This window comes from Dermacentor albipictus, chromosome 9, assembly GCF_038994185.2.
Source record: "Dermacentor albipictus isolate Rhodes 1998 colony chromosome 9, USDA_Dalb.pri_finalv2, whole genome shotgun sequence".
NCBI lineage: Eukaryota > Metazoa > Arthropoda > Arachnida > Ixodida > Ixodidae > Dermacentor > Dermacentor albipictus.
In genome coordinates, this window is record NC_091829.1 from 83,389,510 (window position 1) to 83,413,286 (window position 23,777).

General features: G+C 49.4%; 2 protein-coding genes across 2 annotated transcripts in view; one reads left to right on the forward strand and one right to left on the reverse strand.

The window, feature by feature from the left end:
• Positions 1-2,880, reverse strand: part of LOC135919836 (deubiquitinating protein VCPIP1-like) — an 83,001-nt gene extending 80,121 nt beyond the window's left edge. Inside the window, exon 1 of the mRNA XM_065453785.1 lies at positions 2,736-2,880. The gene's annotated coding sequence lies outside the window, so the exon portion shown is untranslated. The remainder of the gene's footprint in view (positions 1-2,735) is intronic.
• Positions 2,881-4,502: 1,622 nt separating this feature from the next.
• On the forward strand, positions 4,503-20,012 carry LOC135919867 (serine-rich adhesin for platelets-like). Its single transcript, XM_065453848.1, has 2 exons — positions 4,503-5,149; positions 12,876-20,012. The coding sequence occupies exons 1-2, from the start codon at positions 4,760-4,762 to the stop codon at positions 18,513-18,515; spliced, it is 6,030 nt and encodes a 2,009-aa protein (XP_065309920.1). The 5' UTR covers positions 4,503-4,759; the 3' UTR covers positions 18,516-20,012.
• The last annotated feature ends 3,765 nt before the right edge of the window (positions 20,013-23,777 follow it).

Consider the following 23,777-nt stretch of genomic DNA (forward strand, 5'->3'; position numbering starts at 1 on the left):
TAATTGCGGAAAGCACCAGCCAACACAAACTACCCTGCGATATCTATATATATTTCACATGACACAGGGTAGGATCACGTGCTCGTACCCCAGCCGTGACGTACGTCAACACAGCTGACAACGAAATAATATTTCGTTGTTGAAAGAAATCGTTGTGAGGCTGTCGTTCGTTCCTGTGTCCAGATGCGTATCCGGAAAGGGGGAAGAGGGGGTGGGGGACAAACTGAAAACGTGCCCCCTTCCCCCGCCCCTCAGAAAAAAAAAGTATCGGTGATGCCAACTGCCTGTTGTTAGATACGGGACCTTTTCCTGAGCCTACTTCCAATTCACCAGACCACATGGAATCGCGTCAAAGCTAATTAGGGAGCGCAGAAGCACATCTACCACGTTCCCGAGGTGCCGCACGTCCAAACAAGTTGGCGTCCCCCACCTCGTGCGCCGCAGGTGGAGCTATTCACTGCTTGACTCTTCCCGAAAGTGTAGCGGGAACCTGGCACGGTTCCAGGTAACGTGGGTCCCGAGGCAAGACGGCTGTAAGGCACCGTGAAGCCCTCGATCCCCCCATCCGCCTTTGTGAAGGAAGTTGCAAGCCAGGAAGGCAATACCGCAGAGAGAAGTAAGCCCTCGGACAATTGGGGCCCAAGGAGAAACCCTCTGCGCCGGGTGTGACACAATCGCACGGGCGCCTACCATTGGCCGAAAATGACGCCACCTGAGCGGGCTCGCCGATTGGCCGAACGTGACGTGACTTCGAGACACCGAAAGGGTTAAAAGCCAGAGACCGGGAGCAGCAAGAGGGCTTTCATTCATTCATCTCTTTCGAGCTTCTTGCCACGGGCCGCAGCGTCCGAGTTGCTGCCGGCCCGAAATGACTTTATGACTGTTAAAGGGACCCTGAAACGCTTTTGACGGTTTTCTACAAACGTACTGAGTCGTTAGAGCAGGTCCTTCTGATCATTAATTGACACATCTAAGTGCTCTGCGTCAAGCGTGTAATTATAACGTTTTAAAAATGCACATCGCTGCCGATCGCAGCGCACTGCTCGGCGGCCCATATGACCGAAATTACCCATATAACGTCAGTGGGGCGAGCTATCCGATTGGCTGACCAGGGCGCGTGATCGATAATTTTTCCAACTTTATGGTAAACAAATGATCTTCGTAATAGTTGGAATGTTAGTTAATTTGTTTTTATAAAAAGAAAGTAGCATAAAGAGAATGCACAAGAACAATTTTTCAGTGCACTTAAGCACTTCCGGCACACAGCAAGTGTCGTCTGCTTGTGTTACAACGTACTCCATTTTGACGAGAGCTCCGCGGTCAGAGTTGGTCTCAGTCTTTTCGCGAGCACTATTATTCGACTTTGTTGCCTTGTGGACTGCAAACGTAACGACTGGCAATATGTCAAGCTGCGACATCGTGTCCCTCTGCAAGGCAGCGTACGAGCGAACTGGCTGCGGCGCATCGGACTGCCGCTATATCCGATCCGCGCCAGGATTTGCGCGTTTGTGGTCGTCACTTTACACCGGAAGATTACTAACGCAATAGCGTTTCGCGAGTCCCGTATTAGGGCAAACGCAAGCGCAAGGGGACAGGGTCTGGCCGCTTGACTGTGCCGTAACGAGATGAGCCATGAGATGAGCAGAAGGGCAAATGTGAATGGTCTGCACGGTGCAGCCACCTGGTGGCACAGAGCTCAACCATACACAGTAGCAGCAACAAAGTGTATTCTTCTTTGCTGCTGGTGTGTATTTTTCGCAGGAGTGTAATCATCAACACGTTGTTTTTATAAATGTTTAAAATGTTTTACACTTGGTTAGAGCAATATTAGCGCTTTGTTTGGCTGTTTAAGCGCTGCGCCAACAAGTGTCTCGACCGTGCAGACCAATCAGGCCGCTCATGTACGTCTACGCCAAAGTTCCTTCATCAGCTTGAGCTTATGCCTCCAGTCATTTGCCGAAATGACCAGCTTGCCTGTGGTTAACGAGATACCAGACACGTTCGGCGCTACGACAGAATGCTCGCAACGCACGCTGCTTCGATAGCTCTCGCTGGGGGTCGACAGCCAAGCGGCTGGCGGAGAGGTGTCGCGCGGGCGGGGACGGGCTCCAAAACCGGAAGTGGATGATGTGACGTCGCATCGTGACGCAGGACCAGTGAAGGCGGAGCTTAGCCTCGCTCGCTCGGCGAACGAGTTGAGGAGGAAAAGCATGGCTGGGGAGGAGGGTAACTTCTAATCGCTTGTAGCTCCATAAATACGTAACGCTTCACTTAAATTGTGGTGCGAATGTTCTACTTAAGCTGTACCCAACGCGTCTACAAAATTTGTCCGAACCGTTTCAGGGGCCCTTTAATTTCTTTGTACTCTCACTGTAAATAATGTAAATAAACCTCCAGTTTTCATCTCAATGTCCTCTTCAACCTCGGCCACCCAACAGCAAGGTCCACAAATCTGGGGGACAGCAATTGGGATTGTCCTCCAGATCCAACACTGTGCACATGCATGTCTCCGTGAAGCGCTACATTCCAATATCGCTAACATCGTCCGTGAAAACCCAACTATTAACGGGCGCGTGGGTTGATGAACGCTGGAATTAAACGACGGTCTCGCCGCCGCAACGGACAGTTAGCACGCTATCGTCAAAAAAAAAAAGAACGACTGTTTGGCGGCGAAGGATGCTTTCGCTGCACTTTGGCGGCGTTCTCGACAAAGACGCGGAAAGGGCTCAACTCACTGCGATGAATGCGAAGCTAGGGTCGCCGAGTAGCCGGACCTGTGGATCAGCGCACGATGCCAAATTGTGCAAACGCACCACAGTACACACTTGGATCGGCCAACGGCCGAACCGCGGTCGCATGGTCACCCGGCAGCTATTTCCGCGAGGAGCGCTTCGGGCGCTCGTATATGGAAAGAAGCTAGACCCGCAGGTTTTGTCTTTGTCCTTAATTGACGTTCTGCAGCCACCTCCGATGTTCGAAATTTTTATAGAAGTGACACGTTTTATGTGTATACACGCTGAGCGTACACGTATACTCCTGGTTTCATTTAAAATCGTGGTTTCTTAATAAAAGTTTATTTTGTGTTGTTGCCAGAAGACATGGCTCGTACCCACAGGGGGGATCGGCCACACTAAATTTAGTGATCGTGCGTGTCTACTTCCCCTGCTTTGCATCCGTCTTTTCACGCTACTGTTAGTCAATCATGGTCGACATGAATACGAACTCGCCCAATTTTGTGTCGTTCACCGAAAGACTTTCGGTATGTATTTTTTGAAAATACACTTGATACATTTCTGACCACATTTTCTGACAAACATTTCTGTGCATTAGAAATATTGTCTCGGTCACTGCTATCAACTTTCAGTGACCGACAAATATTCCGACGAGAGCTGTAACAACGCGGCTACAGAGTAACCAGTTTCATTTTAGACGGGCTCGTTTTGAAAGCAGATTTGGGCTCGTGGTTTCCGCCCAACGAAACAAGGGGTTCGCGGGGAGATGAAGACGAGGTGATTAGGTCAGTGGTGTCTGTCGGTGTATGGAAAAGTAGAGGCAGGCAGGCCCTGACACAGCAGCGATACGCTGCGCAGATTAGTGTACATTAACAGCGCTCATAAGTCACTGGGAAAACGGTGCCAGTGATCACCAGCGCCCACTGTACGCCTCACTGTACGCCTCAAAGCGATTAGCATTGGTTGCATACTTCATGCACTATCTATCTATCTATCTATCTATCTATCTATCTATCTATCTATCTATCTATCTATCTATCTATCTATCTATCTATCTATCTATCTATCTATCTATCTATCTATCTATCTATCTATCTATCTATCTATCTATCTATCTATCTATCTATCTATCTATCTATCTATCTATCTATCTATCTATCTATCTATCTATCTATCTATCTATCTATCTATCTATCTATCTATCTATCTATCTATCTATCTATCTATCTATCTATCTATCTATCTATCTATCTATCTATCTATCTATCTATCTATCTATCTATCTATCTATCTATCTATCTATCTATCTATCTATCTATCTATCTATGTGATCGTTTGCTGTCGTGGTCGTCTCTTTACCTAGACCAAGTATACCAATATTCCCAACCGGTTGAGACCCGTATCCACTGCAGAAAAAATCCGGAGATACTCGAGCAACATTCGAAGACTTCCATTCAGCCAGAACCGTGGAACACGCCTGCCTCGCAGAAACGGCGGGGTTTGAAGCTAATGCGAATGTAAAGTTAGCATGGAAGACAGAAGAAAGGCCACTTAAGTACTCGCAAAAAAGAAAGAAAGATAAATGGAGAGATGGAGACGGGCTCACAGGCATATAGGTAAATACCATTCCAGGTCAATTTTGTTTGAAGACTTCCAGTTCGCGGCCTGTCCCGAACAGTGGGCTTGTGTCATCTTCACCACGGCCGCTTTACAAAGAAAATCGTCATCGTCATCATCTACGGCACGCGTGGGGGGGTCGATCGCCGCCCACACCGAGAGGAATGAAGAGGATGAAGATGACGACGAGAGCGACAGCAGCGCGGCGTTCCTGCCGTAGCCGCCGCGCGATGTGAAGAGAACCGGAAGTCACGACCGGGACGGCTATGTGAAGCACAGAACGCCGCGTCTCCGTGCTACGCCCAGGCCACTCGGCGCCTGGGCCCGAATAGCGGACACAAGAGAGAGAGAGAGAGCGAACAACAGGCGCCCTCGCGCCCGGCGCTTGGGCGTCAGGCGCCCGTCCAACCATGAGGCCGCGGACCTTCGAGAACCTCGACGTCAAGGACTTGCGCGTCACGCCGGCCTCGAAGCGCCTGCGCCGCATCGTGATCGGCGCCTCGGTGGTCTACATATTCATCTTCACGCCCGTGATGGGCTACTTCATCTGGAACTACATGATGGCCGCGCCCAACCTGTCCCGGCCGCGACACGGCGGGTCGGCCGACCAGGACAAGACGTGCGCGAACCGACGCCTGCCGTCGCTCCACTTCGGCCTGCACAGGGCGGGCCGACACCGGGACGGCGCCGCCAACGGGTCCACGCCGTTGCCGCACGCCAACGACACCCACTCGGACCTGACTTCCTCCGGCAGACAGATGGACAGCGTGGTGAACTTTCTCCGCGAGCGAAACTTGAAGGTGAGTGCGTAGGTGCAAAGGGGGCGCGGCGGAAAGCACGATCGGTCGCAGCAGAACTGATAGCTGGGCGAGTTGGTGCGAATTCATAGTAGAATATCTTTGCGCGCACAATTGACAAGGACACAGTGAAAGCGCTCATGTGCCCCCCTTCGCTGTGTCCTTGTCAATTGTGCGCGCAAAAATATTTCACTATGGGTCACGATCGGACGCGAAAGCAGGGGGACGCCTTGAATGGAGTGAAGTACTGGGCCATTGCCTCCACCCTTTTTTTTTTTTCATAATGCCTATCCGCTCACTCGACAATGCATGGAGACATAGGCGTAGAGTTTTCATTTTTCCGGGGGGGGGGGGGGCTAGGGCCTGACCAGCTTCCTGAACCCCATATATATATATATATATATATATATATATATATATATATATATATATATATATATATATATATATATATATATATATATATATATGTATATATATGTGTAATTTCTTGCATTTTTCTTGCAAGTGATGGCGTTATATATGTGTATACACAAGACCTCATAGCCTGAGTCCTCTCGGTGGTGTAATCGTCCTGCGTATAAGTGTCGCATACTTGACTATCACTAATAGTGCTTCGCCTTTACGGCAAAACTTCAGCCTCTCTCTATCTTTTTTCAGTGAGTCCGCGTATGAGCCCTGCTGCGCATGACTGCTGTTGATTCTGATTTCGAGTGAATCGGGCTTGGCCTCATTTCGATTACCGGGTGAATTATACAGTGTTCCCCAACTATCATGCACCAAGACTGAAAAAAAAGAGCAGTTGCGTTGCTCGAAGAAAACTTAGTGCACATTGTTTCCAGTACCGTGGAGTATATACGCCAGCAATTCTTTCGTTACTGAACTTTAATTCGGCAATTGCAATTAATTATCTAACTCGAAAAGTACTGCCCTAATTTTCAAAGTGTCAGTGAGGCACTTGTAGTCACCCAAAACCACATCTAACGGCGGCGTTTTAAGCGACGTACTAATTGCGTACATCGTTTTCCGTCTGGCAAAGAAACCTCACGAAGTATGAAAAATACCACGTGAGTGCGCTCCCACCCGCATCATAAAGCAGCGCCCTCAAATAAGCGGATTGAAAGCAACTGCATTGCCTGTCGTAAACCCGAACAGAGAGCGCATCATCTTGATGACGGTACGGAATAAGGAGCACCAACAGCAGGTTTCGCGGCTTCGCAGCTATTCCTTCCTCTCATTTCTACGTCACGCTTATTATCTGTCTCTCAAGGCCGACGGACCACATTGATAACAAGAGCCTCTTGATAATGCGGCTAAGCGCCGCTCTGACCACGCACGAAATGAGAAAAGCAATGTAATAGGCACGGCATGTTTCAAAATTTTGGCCCTGCTCGCACCGCATCGAAAGAGAGCGCGCGAAGCTATATTTTGCGCCAGAAACATGCTTTGCGCCAAAGCAAAATTAAAGTCACCATTTTATTTTTAATCAAAGTGTATGCATCTTGCAAAAACAGGTAGGTGTCAAAAAATAAAAGCGGAATAAACAAACCGGGAAGCGACTCGCGCATAAAGAAAAGGCAAATTGGATGCGTATAAGAAAGTAAATGTACCCCTTCCAAATGAGCCGAATTGGCAATAAGGATGTCTGTACAAAAAAAAACACACACAGATTTTAGTGTGCCCTTATTATCTATGAATTCATAAGCTCCGTTGAACACCAGCTGCTACCGAGGGGAAGTGTTTGAATGGGTCTGCTTTTGCAGCTACGCAGTACTGTCTCCGTTTTATCACATCTTCAGTGGCTTTCTTGATGACCCCCCCCCCCCCCCCCCAACGCCGGAATCCTACAGCACTGCAAACGAAAATAAGCCCACCTGGGAGTTTTTAACAGGTGATGTGCCAAAAACCCTCCTCATCCTTGAATATTTACTCCGATGTATGGGAACAATACAGCAACATTCCCTCATTTCACTCCGTTGGCCAGCTGCGGGAGGATTAAGGCGACATGACGCGATTCTACGCCGCTTCAAAGTCGTGTTCCCCTGTGACAACTCCGCACAGGGACTTTTAAAAAACTCCCCTCCGCCGAAACAGGTTGGTCACGTGGCGCTTCCCATGAGGCTGCGCGGCGCGCCAGCAACCGGCCGCGTTCGGTGGAGTCGGCAGTGCTCATGGCTGACGGTTTGTTTACATCTCTGAAGAGGCGTTCCGTGACAGCTTTTCGTCAATTTGTTACCCGTACTTACTTCCAGAACGTGTTATAGGCGTGCCTGAAGCTCAGTCTCAGCTTCAAGTACGTTAGCTGTGATCACTTTGCTGACAACGATGAATGCAAGAGCAACGTTTTCAAGTGCGGAAAAAGGCTTAGGTATACCTCGAAGCAGCTCATTGACTCGTGATGTCGGCTCCGGTTTCTGACTGTGTTTTCGTGCTGCGAGACCGTGGCTTTTGTTCTTCAGTACGTGAAATGCGGCTTTTATGTCCTTGTGAGTACATACTAACAACGTCCGGTGTAATGTTTGAAAGGACCGCGTAGCAATGGCAACAGCAGCCACTGTTCGAGCGACGACGTTCGTGCTAGTCGCACATGAATGGCATATTCCAAGTTAGTTGCGGTGCTGTGTTGCCAGTGAGAAAGACCGGAGTGCAAGCAACTGTTTTGTGTATCTATGTGCGGATATCCTCGTTCAAGAAAAACGGTAGGACATAAGTATGCGTACTGTAAATAAAGCTTCTTACTAGGCGATGTGAATCGAATTCTTATTGCGCACTTCTGTTTTGATCATGTCGTTACTTCCGATATTGCATTAACATTACGTTCTATCCCAGACACTGATTTAGAAGCATGCCAGCTGACTTCGAGTGTAAGGGTTCGTTCGATAGATCAGCGATGTAGCTCCTTTTCAGAACCGAGACATTGCTTGGAAGCTCAGCAAGTAGTGCGGTCTAAAAAATGTATGACTACGCACTTTTCGCTGTTACGTCGGCTGCTGCGGGTCTCGCTCACACGTAATAAATTCTTGCTACGCTACCACTATTTCTCACAAAGTTTAATTTTACCCTGAAGCACACGCACTTACATTTTCTTGCTTACTGTAACTAACGCACTACTTTTTGGCCGCGAACGCCGGCAGTGTGCGAATTCACTACAGCGCTCGCAGAATGGCGTGCTAATTTTGACAAAATATAACGCTAACATTTTTCTTACTACTCTGAATTAACAGTTTTGTGTTGATTAGGGTCTTCTGTTAATTTCAGAGAGGCTGGTCTCGTGTGAGCGAGCATGTGAGCCGTAATTATGAAAAACAGCACAGCTGCTGGCTAGGCGGTTTCGAGGCACACAGTATCATGGCTATATATGTACTGGCAGCGTTGCGTCTTGATGCGTGTCACGTTTACGTTGGATATGTCTTTCAAAGTACCGCATTAGCCGTTTCTCAAATGTTTAAGTATGTCATGGTTTATGTGCTTTCATTGACTTGTTTCATTGAATTTGATGCGGTCCTGTGTTTATATTTCGAACTTTGACCAGGAGCCTCTACATATAAATGTCTTCACGCAAACTAACGCGCAGAGATCGACGCTGCAGAGCCTCAACCTGCACCCTTATTTCTTCTTTACATTTTGCCTCTTTTGTGAGACTGTTTATTTCTTTTTCCCGCCCTACGATAATCTCGATATTGGAATTGTATTATCAATAAATAATAAAAATAAATAAATACTTCTTTTTATACTCCCGTTGCACCTCGAAAAAACTCCGTCCAGTGCAAGGTAAAAAAAAATAGAAAAAGACAAAAAAGCTCCCATAGTACCACGTAAAAATTTCGCTCGCACGGAGTAAAGATTGTACTCCGATCATACGGAGTATAATAAAATCCCAACCGGTGGGTCGTTATAGCGACCCACCGGACAAGCATTATGCTCCAACCTGGGAGTTATTTCCGTTTACAAAGTACGGCAGACATTCGTTATCCTTGCCTTGAACTAATCTGACGTGCATCTCGATCACGTAAGCACAATCTTTCACATAACCCCAAAGAAGGAAATCGAGTGGAGAGAGGTCAGCTGACCTCTCTTTAGAGGCCCGTGCCTTCCAATCCTTTAGACGCCAATTTAGAGGCCCGTGCCTTCCAATCCACTGCGCATGAAAAGTCGCATCGAACCAGCTTCGCGTTCGGCTGCTGCTCTGTGCGGGTGCCCCATCTTGCTGAAACCACGGAAATGGAAGACGTGACAGCCGGACTTCGCTGAGAAACTCATCCACCATTCCTTCAAGGATTTCGTTCACGTAACGCTGTCCATGCAGTCAGTGTGTGACCGAAGAAGATGGGACTGATTATAGCACCGGCGTAAATTCCGAACCAGACGTTGAGCGACCACTGGTACTGGTGCCGACTGCGCTTTACCCAGTGTGCAGTATAGTCACTACAATAGTGTGCATAATTGAAATTTGCCTGGGCGTTTCCGTGAAAATTGGCTTCATCTGTGCACGTGATGTTGCTCAAAAAAGGCCCGTGGCTCATCGGCTTTTGTGAGGACCAAATTCGAGAAGTCTAGACGATTCAACGGGTCTATATATCTTCCAAGCATTGGTGCTGGTTAACGTGGTACGGGTGAAAGGCCGTCGTTTAGAATCCTCCAAGCTGATGCCTTCTAAACTGGTAACTGGGTGGCCACGTCGCGCACGATAGCATTAGGGTTTGAGGCCATAAATGATATAAAACGTAGATTTGGACTCAATCATGGAGTCATACGCCGCTGTTTCTTGAAGCTGCCTGTTTGCCTCAGGTGTTCACCATTGCTGATGATAGTCGACGCGTTTGGTCTGCCGCCGGACTTCCATGATTGTTATATACTTGCGGCTTTCCTCTTGTTATTTCCAGTTCCCAAGGCAAGGATCATCTTTACCTTCTGCTCATTAGAGAAAGACATGGTGACTGGGGCGAAGCAAACAAAACACACTTTAAACCTTTGCGCTGAACTTGTGGTGATATGTTCTGTGGCAGAAAAAAGAACCATCTGTGCACTTTATCTGCGCTAAAACAACAGCTATCACAGCTTATTTCCAACTAACCCCACACGCGACCTGTTCTGTCACCTGTACGCCGAAAACGCCTCCGCCGCAACTCCATGCGAATGCACGAAAAAGCGAGAGAGAGAGAGAGAGAGGCGCGCGATTGGCTGCATCGGATTGGCTGCGTCGTTGCTCACCGTCGCAGCCGAGCGGGCGGGCAGCACTTTCTCTCCGGCTCCGAAATGGGCATGCCACGCGTCATACGTACTCCTAAGGAGCAAGCAGCTTTCGATCAGCAACGCCGCGAGCATAACCGGGAACGAGCTCGTCTACGCCGTCCCGATGCTGCAGCCCGGGCAGAACAGGCTCGTGCAGCCGAGCGCAAGCAACAACTGCGTACCGTGGATCCGGCACGTTTCAGCTTCGCTGGTTAACCATCTATACGGAGTGCTTGGGTGGTGATTTTTTCTTTAGTTCTTGCATTTCTTTCTTGCTAACTCAAAAGGAGCCTGTTCGAGGGCGCTGCTTTATGATTGGGGTGGGAGCGCAGTCACGTGGTATTCTCCATATTTCGCAGGGTTCCTTTATCAGTCGGTGAAAATTACTACGCAATTAGTACGTTGCTAATTATACCGCAGTTAGATCTCCCTTGGCTGTGCCTACAAATGTTTCATGGACACTTTGATAATTATGATAGTACGTCTCGAGTTAGATAATTAATTACAATTACCTAATTAAATCTCAGTAACGAAATAATTACTGGCAGCTGCTCCACTGAACTGGAAAACTGATGCACTAGGTTTTCTTCGAGTAACGCATTCCTCTTTTTTTTAATCTTGGTACATGATAGTTAACTGGGACGCTCAGTATATATTTAGGACCTCTGCATGCAAGTGACGATGTTTCCATCCCTAGTAAATGATGGAAATTATTAGAAGTGTTTTTTAATGAGTCGTTCGCTCTGCTTACTATAAAGAGAAGCGATACTGAGACACATACCATTCACGTGCATTTCACACGCCGTTAATAATAGACTCTCCCGAAGGGGTCCCTAAAGTCTACAGGTTGTTTTTTTCAGGGTCAAAAGAGCACAAAAAGCATTTTGAAGCGAGGTGAACATACAGCAGCATATTCATTCTCTAGGCATAAGTTATCCATACCTTCAGAAATTGTTAATTGGCTACCTTCTTCTCTTCAAATATATAATAAACTTTGTTCTGTGTATATATTTAAATATATTGTGTACGTGCATGGCGTTTACAGTGAAAATTTAAAACAATGTTGAAGTGAGAAAATACGGATGAGGCGCCGCCGCTGGTACTTCTAGTGCGCTCGTTCTCCTATTTTGAGGATTTGCAGAAATAAAGCAAAGTATGAATTAAGATCCGTGCACATCCACGCCAACAATGACGATGTAAGCTATTAGCCATAATAACATTTTAATTGAAAAGGTCGAAGCAAGTAAAAAGAAACCTCAAAGCATGTGGGTGACAAAACTCTGGCAATTACACGTTAAGTAGAAAGGGGGGCTCAGTTCCCCTCCCCGAAAAACTCCGGAGGGGGCTCGGGCCCCGGAGCCTACCCTCCCCCCCCCCCCCCCCCCATAGTCGGCGCCTATGGCTGCAGTAGTAGCTGTATGCGATAAAAACGCGGCCAACTTAGTCGTTCGTGTTCATAAGAAAATAGCTCAGCTCTCGATGGTATACTCAGTGATGGGCAGAAGGAGAACTAGACACTGGGCTATACAGGATTTTTCGCGTCACCTGTGCCAAGAATTTTCAAAAAAGTGATTAACCACAGCTGAATGAAACCAACGACCTATGCTTTTCCGTCATGTGACGCTCCTTAGAGACCCTCAGTGCCCAGTGACATTGCATAATTACTATAGTCAGTCTATACGAATTGCAGTTGACAAAATAAACACGGAAATAGAACAGTTTATACTTACTCGGACTAATACCACTAATTTAAAAATGACCTTAACTGACAGTACGGCTAGTGTCAGCCGCCCCACCTCCTCCTTTTATCGGTGTTATTTTCGTGCAGTCCTTTTTTGAGACGATATCGTACACCGGCTATCGCCAACAACATGTGAACAGACGCAGCGGAAAAGGTTGTGAGTGGAAGGAGGTAGAGGAAGGGTGTAAAGGCTAACAGAAAAGAAATTTCATCTTGGACAAATTTGTTATAATTGAGTACAATATAGTGCTAAAGCAATCTTGGCAAAGCCGCAGGGCTGGTAATTGCATAGTTTTCTTGTTATCAGCTTTTAAACAGCATGCACCTAAGCAGACGACGCGTGCACCTGGTGGTTGTCGCTCTTAAGTCTCAGCAGGCCGCCTTACCTCGGAGGTCATGCCGAGGAGCCCCGCACTCTATCTAGGCCATGCATCACTTCCGGCGAACGGCAATGTCGCCGTTTCTTTCAGTTTTGGTATCAAAAACGGCAATTTGCGTGATGCTTCCGCTCGCATTTCAAATGTCAAATTTTGCACGGAGGTTCCTGTGTATCTACGCTGTCTTAAACTAGGCTTTTCACGCGCTTCGAAATTTCGTTGCAGTTGCCTTTTAAGAGATGCGGGGCTAAGTAGGCGACGAAAAGCAGCGACGTTCATTCCACGCATGCCTCGCATGCGGCAAGCACATCTATTCTACTCACGCAGCGCGAAAGTGTTGATAGCGCAGCTGACGACCGGACGTCCGATTCTCGCGCAGGTCAACAGGATGGCACGCGGGGGCGGCAGTCACCCACCTTCCAACGCCGTCGGGCGTCAACAAGCCGCCGGAGTCGAGGCGGAGCAACCGTCAGGTCCTCAGACGCCGCAGGCTGCGCTAATCCTTGACAAAGATAACCGCATCCATGACTCCCGGCCAGCTTCTACCGGGGTACCAGCAGGTGGAGCAGCAGGGAGTCTTATGCAACAGAAGCAGCAGCCCTGGGAGCCGGGAAAGCAGCCAGAAGCTGGCGGCCAAGCCAAGCCCGAGATCGCGGGCCGAGGAGATCACCCGTCAGCGGCGGTCGGGATTAATAATCTGCCCGTGCAAATCGGACGCCAGGAAATGGCCGTCGGAGAGGGAGGCCCGGAGGAAAGCTCGGTCAACGACGAAATTCGTGGAGGGCCCGCTTCGATAACCGGCGGCAAAGGAGGTGGCGGAGTGGTCGGTTCCGGCACAAACCAAGATGGTGGCCGCGGAAGGCAGACGTCCGACGTCGCCGGCGCTATGGCTTCGGCGTCGTCCCAGAACGATGCGAGCCTTGGACATTCAGAAAAGAAGCTACAATCTCTCGGGAGTCAAGAGTCGGCCCAAAGAGGTGAAGAGGAGAGGCCGACGCTGCAGAAGACACCAGTGATGAGGGAGAAGGTGCGAGAAAGGACTTACGTTGGTTACAAGGAGTCCGTGGAGAACGACGCATCCGGAGGAGCTCATCCGCGCGTCTATTCGAACCGGCAGGGGAAGGACAAGGTGGGCGTCCTTCACGAAGGAGCCACGCTTATCGACAGAAAGCCACTGCGCTACTCGAGTGATGCCAAGGCTTCCGTACAGGACAGGCGAGGCTACAAGGGCGGACGCGCGCTCTCCTCGGCAATAGGAAGCAGAACTGCCGAAGAGCTTCGGCGTCTACGCTCCGAAAAGCTAATGCTCAAGCTCAGGAAGCTTCGTAACATGGCCAGACAATCGAAAGACCCCAGCGCCAAGCGAGGCGCCGTTTTAGGCGACGTCCTTGGGAAAGATGGCCACGAAAGTGCAAGGCAAGTGGACGTTGCCTTGCAAAAGGAACTGGTTCAGATGACGGAGAGGAAGGGCCGAAGAAGCGGGGCGCCGGTGCGGGCTTCGGGCAGCGGGTTCGGCGCCAACCGCGAGCAAAACGGCTCGGCCGCGTCGTCGGCGGATAACAGCGACAAGCAGAGGATGATCGACGGAATACCGTCCAACAACAAGGAGGCCAACGAAGTGCTGTCCTTCGCCGAGTTCTTCAAGAAACACCTCTCCCCTAAACAGCGGCCCTCTAAAGTGCACGACGGTATCGACGCTCTCCAGGGACGAAGGCTGATGATCGACTACACGACCAACAAGAAGGGCAAGGATGCCGTCGACGAAGGCATTGACGCTGGCGGCTGGCCGGAAAAGCCGGAGAAACCTCCGCCTACTAAGTATACTCTGGATCCATACCATCCTTATATAGCCAGGCGCGGCGCCGGTTGGGACTTCTACGATCCTCTGAAACCAGCCACGGAGAGGAACAATGCCAAGGAGCTCGCCGAGCAAGAGTTTTACTCCCCTGACAGGCCATCTGCTGAGTTGCGGCGGCGGCTGGCAGGGCGGTTTCTGGCCGCGCCTCCCTCTACATCCGTCCCTTTCTTTGGGCTCAACGAATCTTCGCTCCAAGGATTCTCTGGAGACTCCAGACAGGACAATGGAAGCGCCATCTCCAGAAACGAAAGTGCGGCAGGAGTGCTCGCCAACGTTCGACCAGCGATTCGCCATGCCCTGTCCGGCCAGAAGACGAAGGCTGAATACATCGGTCGAGGCTACCCCGAGAACAAGTTGTCGCCGAATCTCAACCACCGCTACGACGGGACTGAGGGCCCCGTGCCCGCTGTTTTTCAATATCCAGTTGAGCAGGCTGTTGGCGGCACGACAAATGGATCGGAAAAATATTTGGCCGACGTGAACAGTGGTCTTGCTAAGGCGGAGTCTAATTCATCTATGGTAGCAAAGCGCCGCGCTCCCAACAGATCCGAGGCCGATTCTGTCGGAGGCGATGCCAAAGCGTTTCCTCTCGGAAGCTTAAGTCGAGATGAGAGGCCTCGCAGCAGGGCTTTGCCGTCAGACATAGGTGCCGCTGGCCACATTACCGCGCATTCTTCAGAAAAAGGGGCCGATCAGAGACATGATTACCGCAAGGGACCTGATTCAAGTGACACGCCACCAAACTTAGTGAATCGCACAGGCAATCGTGGTAAACTAAGCACAAAAAGCGAAGCCCCTACAAGCAGCAATGCCATGAAAGATGATAGAGGACGCCAGAAGCCGGGAAAGAGAGAGGAAACACAAAATGAAGCAAACACAGGGGCACACGATGAAGGATTGCCATCGTCAGGCAGCCGAGGTTCTGAGACTGACAAGAAATCGGAGAACACGGTAGTAAGCCTCAAGTTTGCTGGAAGCAGGGTTCCCGAACGAGATTCAGCACCTATCCAAAACGGGGGCTCTGAGCTTACTCAAGACAATGCAAAAGGAAGCGCTTCGGCAGTCATTCCTGCCGTCCCCAAATTGAACGCCAGTGAAGGAGTCTCGAAAAATAATAGCAAGGTGCGTCCAGGGCTGATTAACATCGAACCCATTCCGATCGAAGGCCCCGAGTTTATCGCAGTTGGAGACGCCAACGACACCACAACGGCGACGCCTGGGCCTGATGACGGCTCTACTGCCCTAGGTGAACATGGAAAGGAATACGAAGACATGGTGCCGGAAGATGAGCGCACCATATTTCAGTCGGCGCTGAATCACAGTCGCAACGCGACCCACAGAAACGAAGACACCATCGCTGTCAATTCGTCAGCGCGCCTGCCGACGCCAGGGCACAACGGGAAGCATAACTTCAAGCCCGAAGTGATGGAATTGACGCCACCAAAAATGGGCTCGGCGAGCCCTACAGAGCGCGAGCTCACGCGCTCTCACGGCACGCTGTCGAGTTCCGCGTCGCCTGAGCGTGGAGCTCTCTCCACCCACCTTACCACCAACGAGACAGACAACGACTTGGACGACGTTCACAATCACGACGAAAATTATCTCCGCATTGACGCCAGAGCTGTGAAGAAGGTGGACGCGTTCACGGAACCATCTAACGTCGACATAGTCATTCAGAATAAGGTAGCAGCGAGCGGTAAGTCGGGAACCACAGCCGTGGTCTTGAAGGAAGTTCCAAAAGTAGGAACACCAAAAATTTCCGCTGGTCACGTCCCTCCGGCTGGGCGTGACGCCTCGAGGCACCTTTCTCAGACCATCGCTTACTCAGAGAGAGGAGCAGCGGTGACCGAGGCGAGACCCTCTCCAGTGCCCACGAGTACTTCCACCCTACACAGAGAGAAGTCGGGATTTGTCAGCAGTTCGCCGAAGGCATTCCCGGAACTGAGCACCCCGAGTGACAAGGTTCGCCGAAGAATAGGAGACACGTTCACGTCGCCGGCAGATCGAGATAACAAAACCTTGAAACCTTCACACGCCGTCGAAAACGCTGCGAGAGACGAAGGTAAGAAAGAGACGAAAACGCAGTTCCTCCACACAGACGCGCCCGGAAAGTGGCAGCCTTCGGAAGCCTTCGGGCACAAAAACGTGTCTGCTGCAGGTCCTGGACATCGCTCGACCCTGGCAACACGCCAGACAAGGCACACCGTGTCTTTAGGAAAGATAAACGGCATTACGATTGAGGTGATCAAGGGAACGGGTCATCATCCAAGGAGGTTCGGCAGCCACCGACGCAGGAAAGACGTGCGGTCTTCCACAGGTTCTGGTCGTCACCCAACAATGACGACTTCCAAAAACGCAAGTCACGCGCCCTCAACAGCAGGCGTTTCCAAGCCCGTAGTCAACAAAAGAGCGCTCGCCGAGGAGTCGTCAACTCCAGTGCATCCTTCGGACAGCACAAAAATTGTGGTAAAAGAGAGCACCCAGAAAGCCGGTCCTACCAAGAAGTTGATCCCAGAAGCGAAGGACAAATCGGCGACTTCGGAAGAGTTCACCCAGCCTCCGATACATTTAGCCGATAAAAGGGGGCATTTTGAAAGGATGACGCCTTCATCCAGGGGTACTTTGTCCAAAGAAAGAACTAGTGAAGAGAAGTCTTCTGCTAACACCGGTGCATCGAGGTTGTCAGTTACGGGTAGCTCTCCTTCGCCTATCACCGGCCAACATATTAGAGCTTCAGATATCAAGCCAGATAACAGGGCACTTCGCGAGAACAAACTAACCACAATGCAGAATAGAAGTGCCTTGACGGGAAGCGTCACACAAAAGATGTCGAGTACGACACCACCAACTGTAACCAAAGGGGGCGCTACAACCCATCCCCGAAGAGAGAGGGATATTGCAAGAGTGCCGACAGAGGATAAGCGAGTGTTTGTTGGCGGCGGAAAAACACCGACGCCGAGTGTACGCCATTCAGGGAAAGAAACGAGCGCCAACGTGGCTTATACGCGCACCGTTTCTGCAACAACTTCCGCGTCAACAGAGAAACGGATAGGTCAAACGAAAGAGGTCGAAGGATATTCAAAGCACTCCGGTGGCAAGAGGCCACCGGAAACAGAACGGTCAACCACAAGGAAGCTTGACAGACCGAGAAAGGAGACAACGCATAATGACTCGAAGAATGTACCTTCAGATAGCAGCGTTCACGACAAGACGAACAAACCAGTCACATTAGGTGTTGCCACGAAGTCTTCCACCCAGAGGGTTTCACCATCTCAGCATTTGCGTGTGGAGAAAACATCACAGAAAACAACGCATGCAGGTGGAGAAAATAAAACTAGAGCTTCCACCTTCAAGAGTACCTCTTTGCCGCCTGTAACCACTTCCACTACAGGTCGTACGGTGAGTGAGACATCGACCAGTGAAACACCCATACCAGAAGTGGGCGCTGGCGAAGACATGCTCGGAATGCTTGAGAAGCAGGACAAAATAGTAATGTCGACTTTTGGTCCGAAAGATCACATACTGCCCAACAAACAAGCGTCGACGTCCAGTCTCGAGTCGCCCCGACCTGACGGATCCGCAGGAACGGTGACAAAGCCGCATATTGTTGCGGTCTCGCAAACGACGCGTACCGAGCAGCGGACGCACGCCGACCAGAAGATGCGAACAGTGCAGACGACAGTTGAAGAGCAGACGTCCTCCAAAGACGTTTCTCCAGAGGAACTTCGTTCAACGCAGCCAAAACTCCTGCTCCCGGAAAGCACCACAGCAACCAACGAAAGCTTGGTGTTCGACACCGGCAACGACGACGACGACGACGAAGAGGAGGACGAGGCGAGGCTGCACTTCCCCATGATGAAGATAACACGACGACCGAGCACCACACCCAGGAGGCCCGCCATCATGGACCTCTTCGGCCGCCGCCATCATGTCAAGAGCAAGTCGACGACCACCCTGCGACCCGTGCTGCAGCACAACATCGTCGCGAGGCGCGGGCACCGCGCACGCGGCCAGGAGACCAAGCACCGCAGACTGCAACATGACATCGCCGTACGGCGGCGTCGCCATCACCAGAGCCCGCCGCCGAAGCCGTACCAGATGACGCTGTTCCACGGCGAACCACTGCACGCAGTTCGCATCGCGGTCAAGAGGAGGGGCTGATTGCGGAACAATGCCGGCCTCTTCAGTGTGGGCGCAGCGTGTGTAGAATTGGCCCGTGTACCAGTCAGTGCAACCAGACCATAAAAATCCTCACGGTGCGTTGAAGCTTTTCTGATTCGGAATTGGCCGCGAGCCTTTCGGCTTGAATTTTTTGCTCGTGGGTTTCGCTCTTATCGCCACTGTAGGATACTGCGCACCTAAATTATTTATCGGAGTCATCTAGTGTGGCTCGCCGAGACCATCATGTGAAATTCAACTATACTTCCACCCTGGCTTTTGTGTGACAACGGATATCCCCATCTGTTTAAAACTTATCGTTACGTTTACTAACAGCCCTAAAGAAAGAGAGAGAAAGAAAGCGAATAGAGGAACCACAGAGATGAAACGTTAGGTATTCCACACAGACAGTTTCACCATCTCAGCATTAAACAAAGTAAACAACAAATAGCGTTGCTTTGACCCAAGACGAACGTTTCTTTCGATCTTCCCCCAGGGTAAGAAAAGAAATCTCAATCTATAGCAAAGGGGCGCATCGCTAACTCCGAGTAAGACAGCTTCGACGCACTGCTGCTCTAACGGTTACCACTGTCCACATACCTCGAAATCCAGATTTGTTCGTAATTCTCGACAGGCTTATACCAGCACCTCTAAATGCGCGCTAACCTTTCATAAGAGATCACCGGCTAATTCATTCTGAACTAAAAGAAAATAAGACGTTACCTACTCAAAATTTCATCTGTTATGTATATATTCTGCATGTTCAGTTCGCTCCTTGATGGGACAGGTGCGCTCGTGGGACCGATGGTGGCAGTTCTTTTTTAATTCTTTTTTTTTAGTACACTGAGTGAAGTAGGAACGTCGGACGCTGCTCTGGTCCAAGTGTAAACGATCGCGGGGTGCGGCCTTTTTTTTTTGACATCCGAGGCCAAAATTACCGGATGCTGTGGCTTTTGAAAGGCGCGGTGATTGAATTGCGAGGAGCGGCGCAAGACAATGTTCGAGCGTTCGACCAACAGCCAATCTAGGTCATCCTACAACAATCCGTGTTCAGAAAAATTCAACCTGGGACTAAAACCGAACGTTTTTTCCGCCCCGACAGTGTACACGCCTCGCATCACCAGACCAAACCGGCACGTTTTGTGGACGTAGTCATTTCATCAACCTTGTTTTCTTTTCGCCATCATTTGAACGGTACGGGTGAGCAACCAGAATTGAGCACGGCGCTGTGGCAGGAACGCTCAAAACGTGGTCCTTTTCACTACATTTGTTGTGTGTGTGTGTTCATTTCTATGTGTTCATACTGAACTAAGAGACATTTGCAGCATTGAACTGTAGGTGTGAGGACTTTGAGTGGTCAGCAAACATGTACATCTTTTTTTTACATGCTTGGTTTTAGAAGGCAACAAATTTGATCGAGACACTTGGAGGTAACACGTTAGTGAGTCTCGGACAGGATCTTTCTTTTTTTTTCAATAAAGAACAATATATACGAATACATATTTTTGTGCTTGTGCTGTGCTTGAAGTTGGGTCATTCGATGAAATTGCGACTAAGTTCGCGGAGATCCGTGACTTTGCTGGCAAAAACCACGTTAGGCTTCTCGAGCCGGCCAGTCACCCGCAAGAGTACTTCTTTCCGCGCAACTAATCAACACGTTCACAAATCGCGGGTACCAGCGTGCGAACTAAAAGACACAGCACCTGGCCCAAGAGAATGTATATCGGAAGTGTGCCAGCTATAACGTTGCTTTCAACCTGATTTCGTTGCGACTGGCATGACTGCGCTGCTCTTGTGATTCGTTTAGTCACACATAATGCTGGGAAGACTTCAGAAACAGTACAAAATTAATGGGTTTGCGTAAGCATAAATTTATGCGGTCAACGAAAGGAGGCTTGTAACAAATCGTAAATGGAAATGTGTACTATAGGTTCTTGTCGCAGGCGTGACATGAACGCGACGCATGTCGAAGTTCCTATCTAGATTGATACTGACGAAAGATTCAACCGAAGCTGGCCAGGCTGCTGCTTTCGGTCGTGTGTTCCAGTGTGGGCTCCAATAGAGAACGCATTTCTGTTGTTGGCGAGCTTCGTGTGGCGGTGAACCTCGGTGTCGGCGCAACAGCGGGCGAAAAGATTTGATCAAGGATGCGTTTCGGAGATGAACCTCCAACAATGTGCAATGTAGCTTGTGTCATTGCTGATGGACGCAGTGAAAGACAATCGGGCACATTAAACGGATGCCACTTCTTTCGATTTTTTTTTTGTCATTCGACTTGTGCAGTGCCCCGTTGGCTTTATTCAAGGGTCAGGAGAGGAGGGGGGCACACCGGGCGCCTGTGCCCCCCCCCCTACCGCTCCGAAACTTTTGCACACCAAGAGGCTGCCTTCCCCCTCTCCTTCTGAAAAAAATTTCTGGCTATGCTACCGACTCCTTTCCCTTGGTGGTTCGTTAAAGTAGTAGTGACATAACTTATTTGGCGTTTTTTGCTTTGTTTTTTCTTGCGGTAAGTACGATCCAGGCCTCGTAAATGCCAGGTAAAAATGCTATCAATCTTCAGATCACCCTATATAACTTATTATTTCTACGAACCAGGGCTGGTATTCAGGAAAAATTCTTACGCTAGAATTGCTCGTAAGAGCAAATTCCAGCCAATCCTGATGCTGCTAACAGCGAAAGCAGCAGGCTAGGAGCACTTGCGAAAGCAAATTTTTTTTTTAATACGGCGTTGGGGACCAAATGCACAAATATTTGCGTTCACGGGATGCTGTTTGCCGTTGGCCTGCCAGCTTTACCAATATGTCCAAATTAGTTGCAGTGCACCGCCTGAAATTACAGACGCGACAAACAAAAAAGAGCCCCATGCGTAAATTTAGCCTGTAGGCTACAAGCGATTGTGAACCATATGGGCACAGACGAAACCGTTGCTGCAATATGTCCAGGATTGGGATTGGTTGGAATTTTTCTCTTACGAACAATTCTAGCCCAAGAGATGTTTTTGCGGATACGGGCCCAGTTTCTGTACCTATGACATAGGCGCGCATGACGTCACGATAGACACGTAGTCTCGCTCCGCTCCTGCGATCCCACAAGTGAGTGCGTGCAGCCAGAAAAAAAAAAACGCGCGCAGTATTCTTGGCTACATTTTATGTGCAACGTCATCGTATCAAAGCCAAACTGCGGCACGGCGGCAGCAAATTTTGCTACGAGCACCGATTTTACGGTGATAAGCTGGTGACTACAAATCCGACATTTCGAAGTCCCCTTTGGTAGCAAATCAAAGTGTTTTTTTTTTCATTTTCATATACAGGGTGTCCGAGCGATGGTGCACAAAGGTTTGAAAAGAAAAAAAAAACAGACTAACACACAACATTGCCGCGCGACTGGCCGCTCTAGGCACTTTGCGTGTATTCGTGGGCTTCTTTGACGCTCGGAAAAGCACTGGTATGTAGCACGTATTAAGCAGCATAGAGCTGCGTCGGGAGCTTTTCATATTGCTCTACAATTTCCTCACTGACACACTTCATCCAATTATAATACTTGAGAAGTTCATTAATGAAGACTAATTATGTAATTAGGCGGCACGCAAAAAAATATAACCTGAGTATCTCGAAGCGACTGCAAACGACATTACGTTGGTTCTGTCCAGCTACCCGGTATTTGCATATTTTTTAATCTTGGTGTCCGATAGTTGGGACACCATGTATAGGATGGAAGCTTCCGTCTCTTTTCCTGATTGTTCGGCGTGGCCGCCTACAAGCCGCTAATTTCGAACAACGTCAGCATATCTGCTGGCCTCGTAGTGTTAATGCGGCCTAACGTTAACTCGAGCTGTCTCTTGCGCATGCCACCTTGCTGTCACAAATTAAAAGGGTGATTAGGGCACATAAGTAATCTGCGAGAGGCAGGAAGTTTCGTGAAAGGGAAGAATTGTGTCGTCAGTGGCATGCACCTAGAAAGAAAACTGAAAAAAAAAACAGCTTCTCAGTTGAATTTTAAAAAAGAAATGCAAAACTCGTATTTGCCGAGGCGTCAAGCAATTAGCGAGACTGCAGCACCTTGCACCTTTGGTTTAGTCGCCGTCCACATTCTGCCTTTTGACACAAGTTCCGTCACTGTCGTAACGCATACAAAACACTCCCACAACGTCGTTGATCACGTGCCTCGTCAGCATATAGCGTCTCTAATAAGTAGTATGCTTGTCCGATCAGGGCAGCACAGAAAAAAAATTGGAGTACGCTTCAGTTTCGCCTTTAAAAGTGGAACGCGATAGCATTCAGAAAGTTCCCCCGACTGACTGCTTCTGAAGCTTCCCGGCAACTCCACGATTATGTAACCGCAATATTTACCCGGAAACGCTGGCAGCCAACGCCCATGCACGAAGGCGAACTTTCCGGTAGAAACGCGGCCTCTTGCGTAGGCAAATTCCGGAGGTAGTGCCACAGCCACTCCAAAAAAAGATTACGTAATTCTCAGGTTTCCGTTATTGTTTGTTTCGCACCTTTAATGTGTCAATCTAAAAGAAAGATTTAGCACAAAAGGATTGCGACATTTGATTCTGACTTTATTCAAATCTCGTGACGTCAAATTAACGTAACCGCACGACGCCAGCTTCGGGCAGTGACCCACAGCCTTGCCTGAACAGCTCAATCACTCTCCTAATTTATAAACGGCCACTTTCGTTTGCTTTGAAAGCAACAGGCATTGCTTACCTTGCAATATTTTTCTCATCTAATTGGCTGACAACAGGGGAGGAGTGCGCAGAAGTGGAGAGGGTTTGGGTGGGTTCACGTTGGCACAGCGAAAGCACGTAACCGGATGAGGAAGGCGGTACCGACGTCTGCGATTGGTCCGCTTCCCCTTGCCTTATAGAGCTTGAGGTGTCTGGTCCAAAATCGCGGCTGCGTGAAACCGAAGGCTAAAAATGCAGCCAACACGGATTTTTAGCGAATAAGAGTTGGCAGAGGGATGTCGCATACGCACTGAAAGGGTTCGACAACGTTATACTGCCTCGAAGAAATGTTCATTATAGGCAGAGAAATCTATTTCTCTGCGCCAGCTCCGATTAGCCAGTGCCAGAGCGATCGGCGGGCAGCCATCTTTTTGTTTCAGAACAGGGCTGTCACCGGCTATTCAGAAAAAGACGTTTTTTGGCACAGTAATGCACCTTTAGTACTTTAGTACATCTAGCATCTTTGATGTGGTGTTTTCGCGGTTTCGTGAGGTCGCGTGACAGACAGGCGAAATGGACATAGATGCAAAAAA

Bases quoted from the DNA above. Each gene is read 5' to 3' on its own strand.
- LOC135919867 (XM_065453848.1), top strand. From the start codon at position 4,760: ATGAGGCCGCGGACCTTCGAGAACCTCGACGTCAAGGACTTGCGCGTC. The intron at 5,150-12,875 runs GTGAGTGCGTAG...ATTCTCGCGCAG, and splicing joins TCCGCGAGCGAAACTTGAAG to GTCAACAGGATGGCACGCGG.